Raw genomic sequence first — 15,433 nt, forward strand, 5'->3', positions numbered from 1 at the left:
TATACTGGGTATGATCATTGGGTATACCATAGTTCAGATGCCAAGGTACTAACTTAATTTTTTCAACAAAAATTTTAATCTCATAAATATTAACAGTTAGTTAAATGGGAGGGCAAGCAACGGAATACTTAATTTTTATTTATTTCTTGCTCCTAGAATTAACATAGGACAAAAACAGCAACTTGGGCTCAGTTAAGGCACTTTAAACAATAAATCATTGTTCTTTAGAACTGACAATTCTCAATAATAGAACTTGAATCCATCTTTGGTAGAAGTGAAGACACCAAAATGTAATTGACAGTTATTGATTACTGATTCACTATGTGCATAGAAGAAATTACTTAGCTCTTGTTTCTACCTTATTCATGTGGATAAATGCATATACCCATTCTTAACTATTTCTCAGAGATATATTGAGAATTCATTATAGGGTAAAAAAAGAAAAAATCTTTTGCTGGAATACTCAATAGAAGAATTAAATATTCATTATAATACTTTCTAAAAAAAGAGGGACCAAACATCAGTCCAGCCTTTCTAAATAACTCACACACTTTCTGTTTAAATAATCAGTTGCAAACACACAAAAGGAAGTAATCTTTCATTGATTCTTTTACTTACATGAAATCTTTGATCCACCTCACAGTTGACCTGTTTTCTGAAATCCTTCCAAATAAAAGACAGAACAGAAAGAAAAAACAGCAGAAGCTGGCAATTAATAATAAAATTAAAAATGAATTTACTAATGTTTTTTAATTCAATTTATAGAATTAAATTTATATTTATATTGCAATTCCAATTTTTAGTTTTAAAATTTCTAGCAGCAGCTTAAGAAATATTAGAGAGGTACAATTCACATGTTAATACCTTTTGTGCAACCAAGAAAGTAAGGCGCCGGATCCCATGTTCAACCAGGGTAGCTTTCTGTGAACAAAAGTAAAACAGAAGATAGATGAGATCTCCATTCATCCTAAATTTTACCTGGTTCAGTCCTCGTAAGACTCTCATTGGGTTAAGCATCCTTTTTGGATATCTACATCTTGGCTCAGTACCTTCAAACTTACAAATAAACAAATCTCAATCTGGCTCCTGGGACTAAGTCCTGTGAAATAGGTTTAATATTGATCTGCACAAAATTGAAAGAGAACTTCATGGAGAAGAAAGGGTCATAGGAGGTCACCTAAGTTCACTCAGAACTGATTCACATCAAGGTAGACCTTAACGCAAGTTCTGCTTATAAAAACCACACCGTTGGGCATGTATTCAAATATAAAAATTAATATTGATACAGAAGCTAAATAAAATCAGTGAGAGGGAAAGGAAAAAACTTTCTATAAAACAGAAAATACAGGCCCTACACTGTTGTTTAGATTATACATACTACCTACAGTCAGATACAGCATTCCTATTATTCAATCTAACAAATCCTAACATTTCTTCTAAAACAGTTCTTCTAAAACAGTTCCCCCTACTTTTCTATAAAACAGAAAATACAGGCCCTACACTGTTGTTTAGATTATACATACTACCTACAGTCAGATACAGCATTCCTAGAATTCAATCTAACAAATCCTAACATTTCTTCTAAAACAGTTCTTCTAAAACAGTTCCCCCTACTTTACATCAAGGTATTTTTTTTTTAAGTTTCTCTTTAAAAATTGTTAAAAGCAACATTTAACAGGCTTTTAAATTTAGGGATTATTCATATCTCCACGTGGCATAGGCAAGCACTATATTAAAAGTCAATAGAGATTAGTAGTTTTAAGATAGTCTCTTACGTGAGTCTTGGGCCTTCGGAGCTAAGCCCTCCTCTGTCCTGTACTGTTAACTTACTCCAGAAGGCACAGACAAAAAAACAGATTAATGAATTAAGTAAGACATGTTTTTAAAGGTCCCTAACAACAAGGGGCCACATGGCAACAAGCAGAAATGCAATCCCATCAGTTGAGTGACCTGAGAGAATATATGAATAGTACAAATAGAAAAAATACGTGGCCTTTCACAATCTACATCCAGACTTTAATTTGATCACATTCCTTGCTATAATGCTAACCAAGAAATATGTTCATAAGTCAATTCTTAATTTTCATGATACTGTATATATATTTTTAATTCTAATTAGCTTCCCCTTATAAAGAAGCACATTCCTGGGCCATTTCCTCCTGCTTCTCCATTTCTACTATGATATTACTGAGTAATAAAATTAATTTTATTAAGAGCATAAGCAAAGCATAACTAGAAAAATAAATTTTCCTATACACAAATTGTAATAATAAATTCCTAGATCAAATATAAATAAATTTTGGTTTAACCATATTTAAAAATTATCTGTACTGTCATCATACCCCTTAGTGTCAATAACCAAATGCTGACACCACAATAAGAAAAAACTGTATTGAAAGAAAGGGTGTGTGGTGGGTCTTAGTCTCTCAGTGTGCCCAGAAACAGAAACATTTCTTCTGACACCAAAAAAAATTCCACTACAGTCAAGTCCTTCATAGACAAGCATCAATAGCTATGTTCTGGCAAGGGAAGAAAATAACTTTAATAATGCCATGATTTAAAATCAAAATTGTTATTGCTTTTAAAATTCCACAAGTGGCTGACAATAACGGCAGAGCAACAGGATTCTGATTACATTGTAATAATGCAGGTCTCACAGCAAGTCCACAGCTATTACCCAGCGATTAGGCATCAGCACCTGGAGAAACTCCATTTACACTGACTGCTTCAATCTCCTCCACAAGTCATTTACAAATATATGATCCTAATTTCTATGAGAGAAAAAAATACATGCTGGGACTAGAAGATTATTTGGACAATTTGGATCAACCCATTTGATAGTTTAATGTGTGCTTAAAAAAAAAACTTTTTCTAAACTGCTAGGAGTATGATCATGAAGTGAAAAACAAAACTAGTTATCACTTCAGCTTCTTTCTAAAATTGCTTTCCCTTCCTTTCTTTTATTTATATATAAATAAATAAATGTATATTTTATATATATATATATCTTTAAACAAGGAATGAAAATGCCAAATATTCTTGGATAAGCACAGTACCTGATGCACTTAATAGCTTCTTTAGGCATGGAGTGTCAGCACAGTCTACTCTCACCCTTCTGAACAGCCTTAGGCAAAGGAATTGTATTTCTCTGTGCCTCCGTTTACAAGTCCAGTAAAGGAAAAAGGTAATTTCTTATTGCTCATTAGTGTAACAAATACATGTAGTGAAAATGAAGAAATTACCTTTTTAAACTGATGTGTGATTATATATAATAGTTACATCTAAGGGTAATAAAAAGCCTAAAGTTGTGGTTAAACTATGGAGAAACAATAAAATATGGGCAATTAGTGCCTTAAAACCTGGGAAGAAGCTTTCATAGACTATATCATGAAGTAGCAGTAGCCATGCACATTAGGACTCTCAGCTAAAGTTACCTTGGTCACTGGCTTCAAGTTAATTTTATGTCACTAACCAAGGGCAAGAAGGAAGTTAAATCTCTTCTAAAGAAAAATCTCTTCTAAAGAAATATGTCCCCTTCTTTCACTTCTCTGAAAGTAGATTTTCCTCCTGTTGGTCACTGCAATCTCACAGTCTATGTGCTATGAGAGCATCATAGAATAAATGCTAAGACTCATGGTAATCATACATTTACCATTTTTTCCTGGGTGTCTACCATTAGCATTATATAATGTGAATGCTGATGGCACTAATCATTATATTGCTGAATTAAATTTTAAAGACATCTATTGAGTTCTTTCTCTATAAGAAGCACTATGGGCTAAGTGCTGTCCATTCAAGAACACATAGGTCTTACCATGGAGGCCAGTTTAAGAGGGCCCTTTGGTATCTATCACAATGAAATGTAACTGTAGATTATTGTTTTAAGCCTGCCTATCCAGTCCCCCCAAACTAGACTATAAGCATTTTCAGGTAAGAATATATTATTTACTAAAACACCAAGATCTGTACCCCCTATAATTGGCATCAAAGCCTTCAATTCTAGCTCTATCATCTTCTAGTTGGTGACCAAGAGGCTTTAATCTCTCTGAGCTGGAGCTTTTTCCCATGTATACAATTGGAATAATTCCTAACTAATCCAACCCCACGGTACTGTGGTGAGGTACAAATAAAAAAATTTAGTAGAAGTTCTTTATAAATAAAAAGTACTATTACTGCTAATAAATGTATGCTGACAATTAGAAAAATTCACTTTAGTTAGGGCTACTCAGAGGTCCTCTTCAAAGTGGTGAAATATGAGACAGTTCCTAAGACAAGCAGGAGTGGGGGAAGCAACAAAAGGGAGAAAGAAGAAAAGAAGGAAGGAGGAAACGAGGGAGGGAGGGAGGGAGGGAGGGAGAAAACATTCCAGAAAAGAGGCAGTAGAAGAGATGAAGTAAACAAGGTAGGTCAGACAAGAAAGGCTTGAGTCTTTTCACTGACCAGCAAAGGCTAGATTGTTAGCCTTTGTTAATAGGCTGATGTTAAATCTGAAATTAAGGAGGTATCCTGAAGGTAAGAGAGAATTGTTGAGTGAGTGAATAACATGGTAAGGGGACATTCTGGACATTTAATTTTGTGTTGGTGAGCAGAATGGAAACAGTCTGGACGGGGAGAAGATAGGCAGATCACAAATAAACCTGTTGCAGTGTCTCAGGTATGAGATAGAAAAAGTTTAAATTAGAGAGATGGGGGCTGGCTGGTTAGCTCAGTTAGTTAGAACCCAGCCTTGTAACACCAAGGTCATGGGTTCAGATCACTGTACCAGCCAGCCACCAAATAAATAAATAAATAAATAAATCAGAGAGATAGACTGGCTGATTAGATCAGTTGGTTAGAGCGTGGTACTGATTACACCAAGGTTCAGGGTTCAATCCCTGTACCAGAAAATCAAAAAAAATAAAAGCAAATCAGAGAAGTAGCAGTGGGAATTTAAAAACTGAGGAGAAAAAGTAGAAAAAGGGTAAGTAACACTGCAAAGAAAAACCAACAGACCTTGGTGACTGACCAGATACAAATAAATATGTACAGATTGTGGGTAGAAGGGTAGAAATAATGGAATGTCAAGGAAAAGGAGAAAGTCAATGATTTCTGAAGGATTGGGGGTAAAGGGTTTAGTCAGTTGTGAGGTTTTTTTGTTTTGTTTTATTTGGGGAGAGCTGTTAAGGGGAATGAGAAGAGGTGATGGAAAATGATAGAAATTTAAGTTTAGACTATACAGTTTGATGTCAACATGAGATATCCAAGGGACATAAAATTGAAAGGAAAATATAAGTATAACTGATACTTTCAAGGGATAGGAGGGGAAGACATAGAAGGTACTTGAAGGGAATTTGGGCTTAAACATGTGGAGTTAAGTCACCAAAGGAAAATATTTAGCAGGTGACTAGAAGTTCAGGACTAGAGCTCTAGGAGAGATTTAGGAACACAACATTCTTTAAAAACATTTTAAATGTTTGAGGTCTGTATTTCTTGACATAAAAGACACTCATTCTATATTATTAAATTACTTTGGAATTTTATCCCTACAGGCAGAACCAGCCATAGTTCTGATAGTTATGATAAAAGACATGGCCATTATCATTGATAGGCCTTACAAGTAGCAACTGGTGAAAGCATGGCTATGACACACAGCCTGTGGGAAAGGGGACGTCACCAGCTTCCATCCAATCAAGGACTTACATTTTGCTGGGTAAACTCTCTGAACATAGCTGCCAGCCTGTCATCTTCAATATCACAGTCAGTCTTAATAGCCACATTCAGAATGTGAATTGGTTCATCCCTGGGGACCTGTAACCAAGAACACAAGCCAAAGAAATGATGAGGATGGCTAACACACAGGCAGGGAGAAGTACTTGGTAGAATATCTGAAAAAGAGGATGTTTTGGTTTGCCCACCAATAAGAACAGGCAAATTGAAACCACTGCCCAATAGCCACAACAGACATTAAATAATGTAAAGTATATAAATTTTAAAATGCAGCAAAGACATTAGGTAGAGGTGGCCCCAAATATGACTTGACAAGAACTTGAAGATCACTATGTCTCAACTTTTTCACCAATAAAATGGGGGTGAAACCATATGTCACATCTCTTCACAGACATGATGAAAAATGACAGAAGCCACCATAATATATTCTCACATAATATATTTCCTTACAATTTATCAAACAATGGAAGTATCAAACCATGGAAAAATAATGGAGAGAAAGAACAGAACAATTTGTTTAGTGCAAAATTAAAAGAAGGGATTTACTAAAAGGACAAAGTTTTAAATAAAATGCCTGTTTTTTCTGCAATCTAAAGTCCACCATTCCCTGAGGACTACGATAGCACCACTATGCAAAGACACAAGGCATCATTAAGTAAGAATCCCAGCAACCAAAGCTCAGATCTTTAAGATAACATTCAGATACCCAGAGGCAGTAGCGATGGGTATAGCTAAGCCCATTCCACAGTATGGATTCCAAGATTAAATGGGTTTTTTTTAAGTTAGAATTTATATTCCATCTATTTCCAAAAAAGACTTTGATGAGGTATACAAAATTAAATAATATAAAGTAGAGTAAAAAGATGAATTCCTCCCTATAATGTTCCAAAGTCAGAAAGATAGTATATAGTACAAGTCCCATGTCTGAAGGAACAAAGCAATCCCCCAAGAGGGACACTATACCTTGTCTTCATCATATAGAGATGTGTGACCTGCCTCAGGGAATGTGGGGCTTTGGGGTGGAGAGTCACAGAAGCAGCCCATGACTTCATCAAAGATCCTGAAAAATACCAGAGAAACACGTACCATGAAAACTCAAGCAGCAGAAAACCTAAGTGGTAGGAAACTAATGCTGCCATTGCCAGCTCAGTCTAAAAGAATAATCTATCCTGCCCTGTGCTCAATAGTCAACAGAATAGAATCACCAGTGGCTAGAGGTGACATGCAAAATTTTACCAAGTGGCAGAAATTAGGAGGATGGATTCTTTAAACTTTAATAAACCATATATATTTTTTCTTTTTAAAAAAGAATGATCTAGGGTCGGCCCGGTGGCGCACTGCTATAGTGCGCTGCTTGGGAGCGCGGCAGCGCTCCTGCCGAGGGTTCGGATCCCACATACAGACCGGTTCCTGCTCACTGGCTGAGCGAGGCGCGGACGCAGCACCGAGGGTTGCGATCCCGTTGCCGGTCCCGGTCCAGTGCGGGAGCGACACTGAGGGTTGCGGTCCGTTGCCGGACACGAAAAAAAGACAAAAAAAGGAAAAAAAAAAAAAAAAAAAAGAATGATCTAAAGCTTTGTTTTGTTTTCTCATATGTAAGATATGAGCACTGCTGTCACCATCGGTCTTTAAAGTAACAGAAAGAGCCTGGTACTAAAGCAGTGACAGACCAATGTAATTACCCCTCCCCCTAGGGTAATGCATCACTATACATCAAGAGATAGATGCTGAATGCATTTAATCAAAAGATGTATCGTCTCTGGTGGGGCTCACTAGAGTGTTGTGTTTAATTTCTCCTGACATTTCACTCATCACAGAGCAGACAGCTTCTTCTGTTAGCTCGTAAGGAAAAGAAGATTTTTGTTTATTTCTTTTTTTCTGACCAGGCTCAGACTACAAGTAGAGGCTTGTAGAGTCTGAATGAGAGGTGGAAATGGGAGGATATATACCTCTCTGAGGGTGTATATGACAAGGGCTACATCTCCTTAGTTAGATCATGGCTATTCTGGAGACCTGTATTCATTCTGCACAAAGCTGAGATGCCAAAACAGAGAGGACCAGGGCTTCCCTTGTACAGATTCAATTACACAATGTCTTACCTGACAAAATCTTCAAAAGTTCGAAAAGAGACCATTCCACCCATCCGCTGACATGGTGGAGTGAATGAGTTGTCCAACAGTACATCGCTGACACTAGCTACATGAGTCATGCCATAGTGGTTGAGGTTGGAGGAGAAGGACATTCTAAATGGTAATTCAATCAAATTAATTAGACAGGAAGGTAGCAACAAGGATTGGGAGAGTAACAGCAGGGAAAATGAGCTATGAGAAAACTCTGAAGTAGGGTCAGGTTGCAGAGCAGATTTGGTTTTTTACCCACTATGGATAAGGTAGTCTTGCTAAATTCATGTTAACTCTTTCTCTTCAATTTCCCCATACAAACTATATTTTCATCACTCCAAAATTTCTTCAAATAGAAACATACAGACTGTCAGAAATTTTATGGCAATTTTGATACAAAAATATATGTCTAATAAATGAACAGCACATAGGGGTTAAAAACCATCCTGCATCTTCCCCCTCCCTAAAACATTCCCCCCCTTTAAAAGGAAGTAAGCAAGCCAAGTGAGTTGTAACTATGCAACACTTAAGGTATTTTTTTTTTCTAGGAACTGTAACAGATCAAGTATTCACAGATACATAGAGAGAAAGGAGGATTTATGTATGTAAAACAACAATTCTAAGTAAGTCATCTGGAATGGTTTAGTAAATCATTATTAAAAACATTATTTATGGTACAGAAATAAGTCACAGTCCATAAAAGGACCTTTACTGAGGTATTTACTTTTTCCTTTAATGGGTTATAGGGATACTTACTAGGATTATAGTTTTCCCTTTTTGAAAAAGAGACATTTTTCAGCCCCAAATCTATACCAAAGCAAAAATATCTTCTTGAAAGCCGTTCATAATTTTCAGCAAGATACAAAAGGGTAGATAGAGCATGGGTCTCAAAGTATGTGTAAGCATGACAAACAGTTGCTAAATGAGATGCTTAAAGAGAAATGAACTAATTTGTTCACTCTAAAATCATAACGAATCTGTATATTTTTTGATGCAGTATAGACTGATAAATAATACTGTGAAGTATTTCTGAATGCCCAATCAGGCCAGCCTGTTAGGAAGGACCAAGCTAAAGAATGCCTCCAAGACTTGCCTGACATGTTACTGGCATACTAATCTGAAGCAAATTCAGATCAAGGCAATATCACCTGAACTTTGGAGAACTGCCCAAAAAAATCTCCTTGAAATACACCACCTGCAGTGTTGCAGGGAGAAGAGGCATGGCAATATGAACTTGAGACCTGGGTACATATTGTACCCTGTTGCAAATCATAATTATACAAGGCAATGGAATTCTTTATAGGATGGGAGTGGTGCTCACACAGACTATAGAGACTGACACTCCAGGTTTTTATTCCTTTGGCAAGTGATGACTATGGAAAAGGTATTTCATCTTTTGTCAGTACTGAGGAATAGAAAGGCAGAGTGGGAGAGGAAACCATTGATACCATGAATGAGACAAACAAATGAAACATACATCAAGCAAGTCTTACACATGGTGCTTGCTAGAAACTGGGATTCAGAGTCATATTAACTCAGTAATGCTATCATCCTCCTCTTTTCTAGGATCACCAAATATACTTACTAATGAAGCAAGTTTGTGAGGCATCTTATCTTTCCTACCTGCCTGGCATTAGACAAAAAAAGATAAATGGGTTCCATATAACACTTAAAGGGAACTTCCTCTGAATAAGCTGACAGGCTGTGTTTGTGGCAAACATGGGGTTAAGTATCTTTTTCACTCAACTGAACCCCATGGGAAATATGTAATATTCATTTTCCCCCACTAGCAGGCACATGGGCCAGGGCAGCTAAAGACAGGCAGGAATGAACCAAGCCCACTCTCCAAAGGAAGACTAGAGGACCAAATAAAAGCACTGCCTTTTCTCTACACATCCAAACTGGGCTCTAGAAGCTATGATCAGTTTTGATCATAAGTTAATATTTTAAAGGGAGAGGGACAAAATAAATGTAAACCTATAAATATTTCCATGTGTAACTGATCATCGAAAAAGAGTTTGCCACCAACCTATTTATTACTGCTTTAGCATTTTGTGGATTCAATTCCAATCAGAATTGCTATCCTCTCAAACTTGCATTGTGTTGTCTTGCTTGGCTCAGAAAGCAGAAAGAACTCAAAGTACTAAAATATCACTTATGCTACATTGGCCTGGAAATCTCTTCACAGCGCTTAACACATCAAAACTTACACTTTTCCAATGTTAGTCTACATAGGTCTAAAACAAAACTTGACTTTCATATCATAACACTTTAACACTTTAGAAAAATAGCTAACAGACTGATAAAACATGAGATCAGCTATTTCTGGATTTGCACTCCTATGAAAGGAGAAGCAAATTAGAGAAACTAAAATTGAGAAAATTGTGAACAATTTGCCAGGATAGGAGTAACCTTAAGGGTTTCTCCTCTGAAAGCCCCAAATTAGACAAAGAATTTAGCAGAAGAAGATGTTTCCAGCAAAACTGAACATCAGACAAACAAACCCCTTATTGTATAAGGCTTGATGGGAGCTTTTCCATATTGAGGCTTTTCAGCTATTGCTTTTTGAACAGGTGAAGAAAAGCTGAAGACATGTTTTCCAAATGGAAAGAATAATTTAGTATGTCCGAAGGTGAGCTCGGGACTCCCTAGCAGAAGATAACACATTAGCTTGTCAAGTATAGTGTTATTTTTTCCTGGTTTCACTATTCTAAGTTACAAAAAAGGTGCTTTTAATTGGAAAAGAAACTAAACATACGGTACCTGTTTAGCGTGGGGATGTTCCCTCTGTAATTAAACAACCACAGTTAGTTACTGATTGGTTAGTAAAAGCCATAATAAAAGAATTGTCAGAGCAGATACAGACCAGTTGTGAGGAGCTCCAGTTTGGCAGCTCTGGAATTCAGCAAATATAATTAAGTGCTCATTACCCTTCAACCCCCAGGATGCCAGAAAGAGACAGGTGGTGACCTACCTCACCACAGCAGCTGCTAATGGAAATGCCAGAAATGTATTTACCATGAATTTTTTTTAATAACTCTGTTACCAAAAAATAATCCAGAGTAGTGACAAAACAAAGGTTGGCAAAAATTAATTTAAGCTATATATGGTATGGCACATTACCTTAAGTAAGCTTCAACACGAAATATAATTCTTGACAAGATTCTTAGAGACCCTTCTTTCTTGTTCCTATTACTAAAAGTGTAATAGGAGGTCCAGAGAAGTTGACTCCACAACTCCTCCTAACTTAATTGCCTTTCTAGGATATGTGATGGACCTATGAATTCTCCTCCAAAGAAAAAAAAAATACAGTAATCTGGGTTCTCAGTTACCTGTCATAAGTCTCTTCAACCATGGTTTTCCTCCCATGGGGTAGGGCTGTGTACTCTGTACTATAGGAGCTTAAAGGGACTGAAAGTCATGCAGGAATGTAATGATAAATGATTCGATGACTAGAGTGGTATGCTTTGTCAAATTAATTAATACTTTTTAATTAAATGCGTTTAGGGTAATAATACTTTTTAAAAATTGCTGTTAGCTTAAAAACTCTAGGCCTCTCATAAATATAAACCTTACCTCAATTTGGCTAGCCTTAGAACTTCCTTACAAAGAATGTGTCAAAATAAGAAAGAAAGATAAGGAGAAGAATGGGAAACTGCAAAGCAAGTCTCCTGCATTCTCTCTGGTCTTTGCCACTAACTCTTTTTTTAAAAAAATTTGGTGTCAGTCATTTCCTCAACTAAAGAAGAATCAGAGAACTCTTATTTTCAATGTTAAAAGGGCAATGTTATACTTACCACCCACAATTTAGGGGTATTGTAAGGGTGTTGATTGGTTGATATCTTAACCTTCTAACATTCTTTTATCAGCATTTAATCATTGTTGGGGTTTTCTGGCACACAGAGGACTTAATGGGCAGAACATAGTGGGTGGTGCTGATGATATGTGGGAAGGAAGACAGAGGGAGGAAAATGATGCACTTTTCATGGCAGTGAAAGAAGCAGAATAGACTGAGCTGGCCATATAAATAAAAAGCTGTGACATATCGCTGCACACAAACTGTATACATCGTGTGATTTGTGAGTAGCAATGCTCTTTGCATCAAACCTGTATCACAGAGTGAATTCATAAGGCAGCAAGAGCAACCTCTGAGTGAAAAAACCTGAACCTTTGCTGCTTGGATTCCTTGCGCCTCTCACTCAGAAGAATGTGTTTTATTTTACAAGAAATCCTTAGTTATAATGCACTTGGCCCTCATCAATACATAAAAAGAATGCACGGATTCTACAGCACAGGGAGGTGTAGCTGAACAGAAAACTAACTGCAGATGCTAATGAGAATATGGGAAAGTCTTCCTTTTAAGATATAAAGGATTCTAAAGAAAGAAGGCACCTGGCACAGTCTCTTACCATGAATCTCAGTTCAGAGATATGAACCCTTTAACCAAAGCATTCTCAGGTTCCATTCATCCAAGTTTTTGGTTAGAAACCAGTGTAATCTCTCAACTCAACCAATTTCTTAAACTAATAAAACAGTCTCATGAGGGCCAAGTTTTCAGTAGAAAAAAAGCCAGAATTGAAAAGACCACCACCACTAACAAAAAGCCAACACTTCTCCATCAGCAATTTTGAAGCTCTCATAGGGTGCCCCCTGCTGCTTTATTATAGGAATTACGTACCATCTACAGTATGGGGTAAAAACCAAAAACTCCCAACATGTCCAGTTTTTAAATGAATTGCCCCAAGTCAATCATGTAAGAAGTAAATTTAAGAGCCAGTTTATCCTCTTTGGTAGAGTTAGAATCTGTGGAGCCATAGGGGAGATGAGCAGGGAAATACTTAGCCATGTCCATAATGACCATTTACATATTTTGTTATCCTATACAGGGGCTATTCGATCAATTTAAAAATATGAAAAATGTGGCATACTGCACACTATTGTGATACACCAGAAAGCTAGACCTGTGGTCTGTACAAAAATAAACCGAGGAAGAGATTCTATATGAGTCAAATATTCCATTTATCTAACTAAAAACAAAACAAAATAAAATTTACCACATTTCAATGCTTACTCATCATGCAAAAATAGTCAAATTGCTCAATCTCTGATAAGGCAATCAACAATATTTTTAAATACATAAATGGGATATCAATTCACTTTTCATAATCTTCTGTTGGGTTCTTCAAAGTTCTTATTATTTTGAATCTTCATTTACAATGTTTTGATAAATATTGGAACCACTCTCCTTCTGGAATATTAGCTCCATTTTACAGATGTGATAACTGAGAAACAAAAGAGTATGCTTTCCAAGGACATTGTTCAATATGATGTCATAAACCAGAATCTAGACCTGGTTTTTTCTCATCTCAGCTGCTAAAGCTAGCATTCCACATCAATATAGATTTTAAAGAAGGACAAGAGAAGTCCATTGAATTCTGAGATTGTTGGCATTAAGTCACCCCTGATTTTATTGATCTGCCTGCCCAGAATGGCTAGAGAGCCTGCTTCAATATGAATGTAAAGTCAGAGTTGCTGCCTGCTAGCTGAACCTTCTTTAATTTAAGAAACACTGACTTCTCTGGCAATCACAACTTCTCTGGGCCTTTTTACCATCCCTTGCAGCTGAATTTCATTTTGCTTGAGTCTAGCTAACCCTACATAAATCTTTTATCACAAAAAAATGATCCTGATTCTTTTGCCTTTTAACTTGAAGAAAAAAGACCCTATATGAAAATGATGGGGATGCATGCAAACAAGCAGTGGTTACATCAAGCTGTGACTGAGAGCCAGTATAGGGCAAATCTTTTGAAATCAGGCAGCAAAGCAGAATCAGAAGAGGTCGGCTGAATAACCTACTAGCAGTCAGTAACAGCAGTACCATAAGAGAAAGAGCAATTTGACTGGGCTGAGGCCAGTGGTGGTCTCCTTGAGTGACTGTATTTCTGCAGGAGAATCCAAATCAAGAGCTGTAAAACACATCTGAACACTGTATTTCTACTGGCATCTCCCCCTTCACTTCCTTCCACTTCAGATGCCCTGATTCTACTGCAGAGCTTTAGTTTACAATAAAATGATCATTGCTTCATTCATTTGCAGCCCCTCCAAAGCCCCTTCTTTGCTCTGCTCTTTCTGATTTTGCTCTTTCTGAAACAAGTACAGTGACAGGGCTACAGCTTATTACTATTGCCTGCTGTATAATTAGCTACAAACCCACAGCACAAAACTACAGGGATTTACAGGTGCCTTGGATTCTGCTTTTCCTTCCCCCTGGAATCAGCTAGTCTTTCCTTGACAAGAACAGACCTTGGGCCACCCTAATGATATATTGAGAGTTTTAAACTAGGCTCTCCAATCTTACAAGTCTAGAGTGCCACAATAACACAGCACAAACTAGAAGCTGAGCCATGGATACAGGAAAGCACATTGGTAAGCACTTAAACCTGCTGAGAATCTTCTCTTCTGCCAGATGCTTGCATCTTATCAGCAGACTACCCTGAATGAAGGAAGCAGGCACTGTAGGATTTTATTTATTTATAGCTCACTCTGGCCCGCTAACTACAACCAAGTGCTCCCACTGCTAAACAATGCTCCAAGTTGGACGACTTCTGAGTGTCTCAGTACTATCCAAAGAAGGGTCATAATCCCTGGGTGTCAAAGATTATCAGAATTCTCAAGAATGGCAGCAGGCTGCTGATTAGTCACATGGAAGGCTTCTGATTTTTAATCTTCCTCACAAATAAAAAAAACCTGAAGCCGCTCATGGACAGCTGAACATTAAAGATGCCAAGGAGCCTAAAATGATCCATGACCAAAACATGTACTATCAGGGGAGATCACAGCCGACCTCTTCTGGATGTAAGACATGAGGAAAGGGAAGTATTCAGATTAAAACATTATAACACAGAAGGCCAAATTCACAAGGAACAAAGAGCAAAGAAGGTGCAATGCAACCCAACTTAACTAAAGCATGGATTTCCATCTAAGAAATAGGTGGAAATAAACACCAATAAGTCCTCACCCATTATACATGTACAGAAATGTACAACAAAATATACTTCTATCTCCTGCATCAACGTTGATGCTTATTTGAATCACAGATTAAAAGTTAAAAAAATTATGCATGTTCACTAGTGTGTACTACTCATGAAAATCATTTGGAGTTTTAAATTTTTTACTCCCAGACTGTCAAAATATACAGAGCCATATGCATAGTCACAAATTTTATGGGATAATATACTTTACATATGTTTGTATAAACATAGCTATATTTTATTTTATTTTATTTTATTTTTTGTCTTTTTCCGTGTCCGGCAACGGATCGCAACCCTCAGTGTTGCCCCCGTACCGGACTGGGGACCGGCAACGGAATTGCAACCCTCGGTGTTGCTCCCGCGCCTCGCTCAGCCAGTGAGCGGGAACCGGTCTATATGTGGGATCCAAACCCTCGGTCGGGAGCGCTGCCGCGCTTCCCAAGCGGCGCACTTATCCAGTGCACCACCGGGCCGGCCCGACATAGCTATATTTTAGAAGATCAAAAGTATAGGCTGACTGAAGAATTTGTTTCCAGGTTATTCTGAGGTACTTTTTTTTTTTTTTTTTTTTTTTTT

The 15,433-nt window shown here is 37.2% G+C and overlaps 1 protein-coding gene across 1 annotated transcript in view; it reads right to left on the reverse strand.

Moving 5' to 3' along the window:
• The window catches only part of LOC103601428 (acetyl-CoA carboxylase 1), a gene marked incomplete at its 3' end in the record, with an annotated part of 154,829 nt that overhangs the window by 11,051 nt on the left and 128,345 nt on the right, over positions 1 to 15,433 (reverse strand). Inside the window, exons 30-35 of the mRNA XM_008585835.1 lie at positions 10,590 to 10,613; positions 7,806 to 7,949; positions 6,670 to 6,766; positions 5,680 to 5,787; positions 865 to 921; positions 619 to 663 (exon numbers count right to left, since the gene is read on the reverse strand). Coding sequence (XP_008584057.1) covers positions 619 to 663; positions 865 to 921; positions 5,680 to 5,787; positions 6,670 to 6,766; positions 7,806 to 7,949; positions 10,590 to 10,613 — 475 coding nt within the window. The remainder of the gene's footprint in view (positions 1 to 618; positions 664 to 864; positions 922 to 5,679; positions 5,788 to 6,669; positions 6,767 to 7,805; positions 7,950 to 10,589; positions 10,614 to 15,433) is intronic.

The sequence above is a fragment of the Galeopterus variegatus genome, unplaced genomic scaffold, assembly GCF_000696425.1.
Source record: "Galeopterus variegatus unplaced genomic scaffold, G_variegatus-3.0.2 Scaffold3730, whole genome shotgun sequence".
In the NCBI taxonomy this organism is placed as follows: domain Eukaryota; kingdom Metazoa; phylum Chordata; class Mammalia; order Dermoptera; family Cynocephalidae; genus Galeopterus; species Galeopterus variegatus.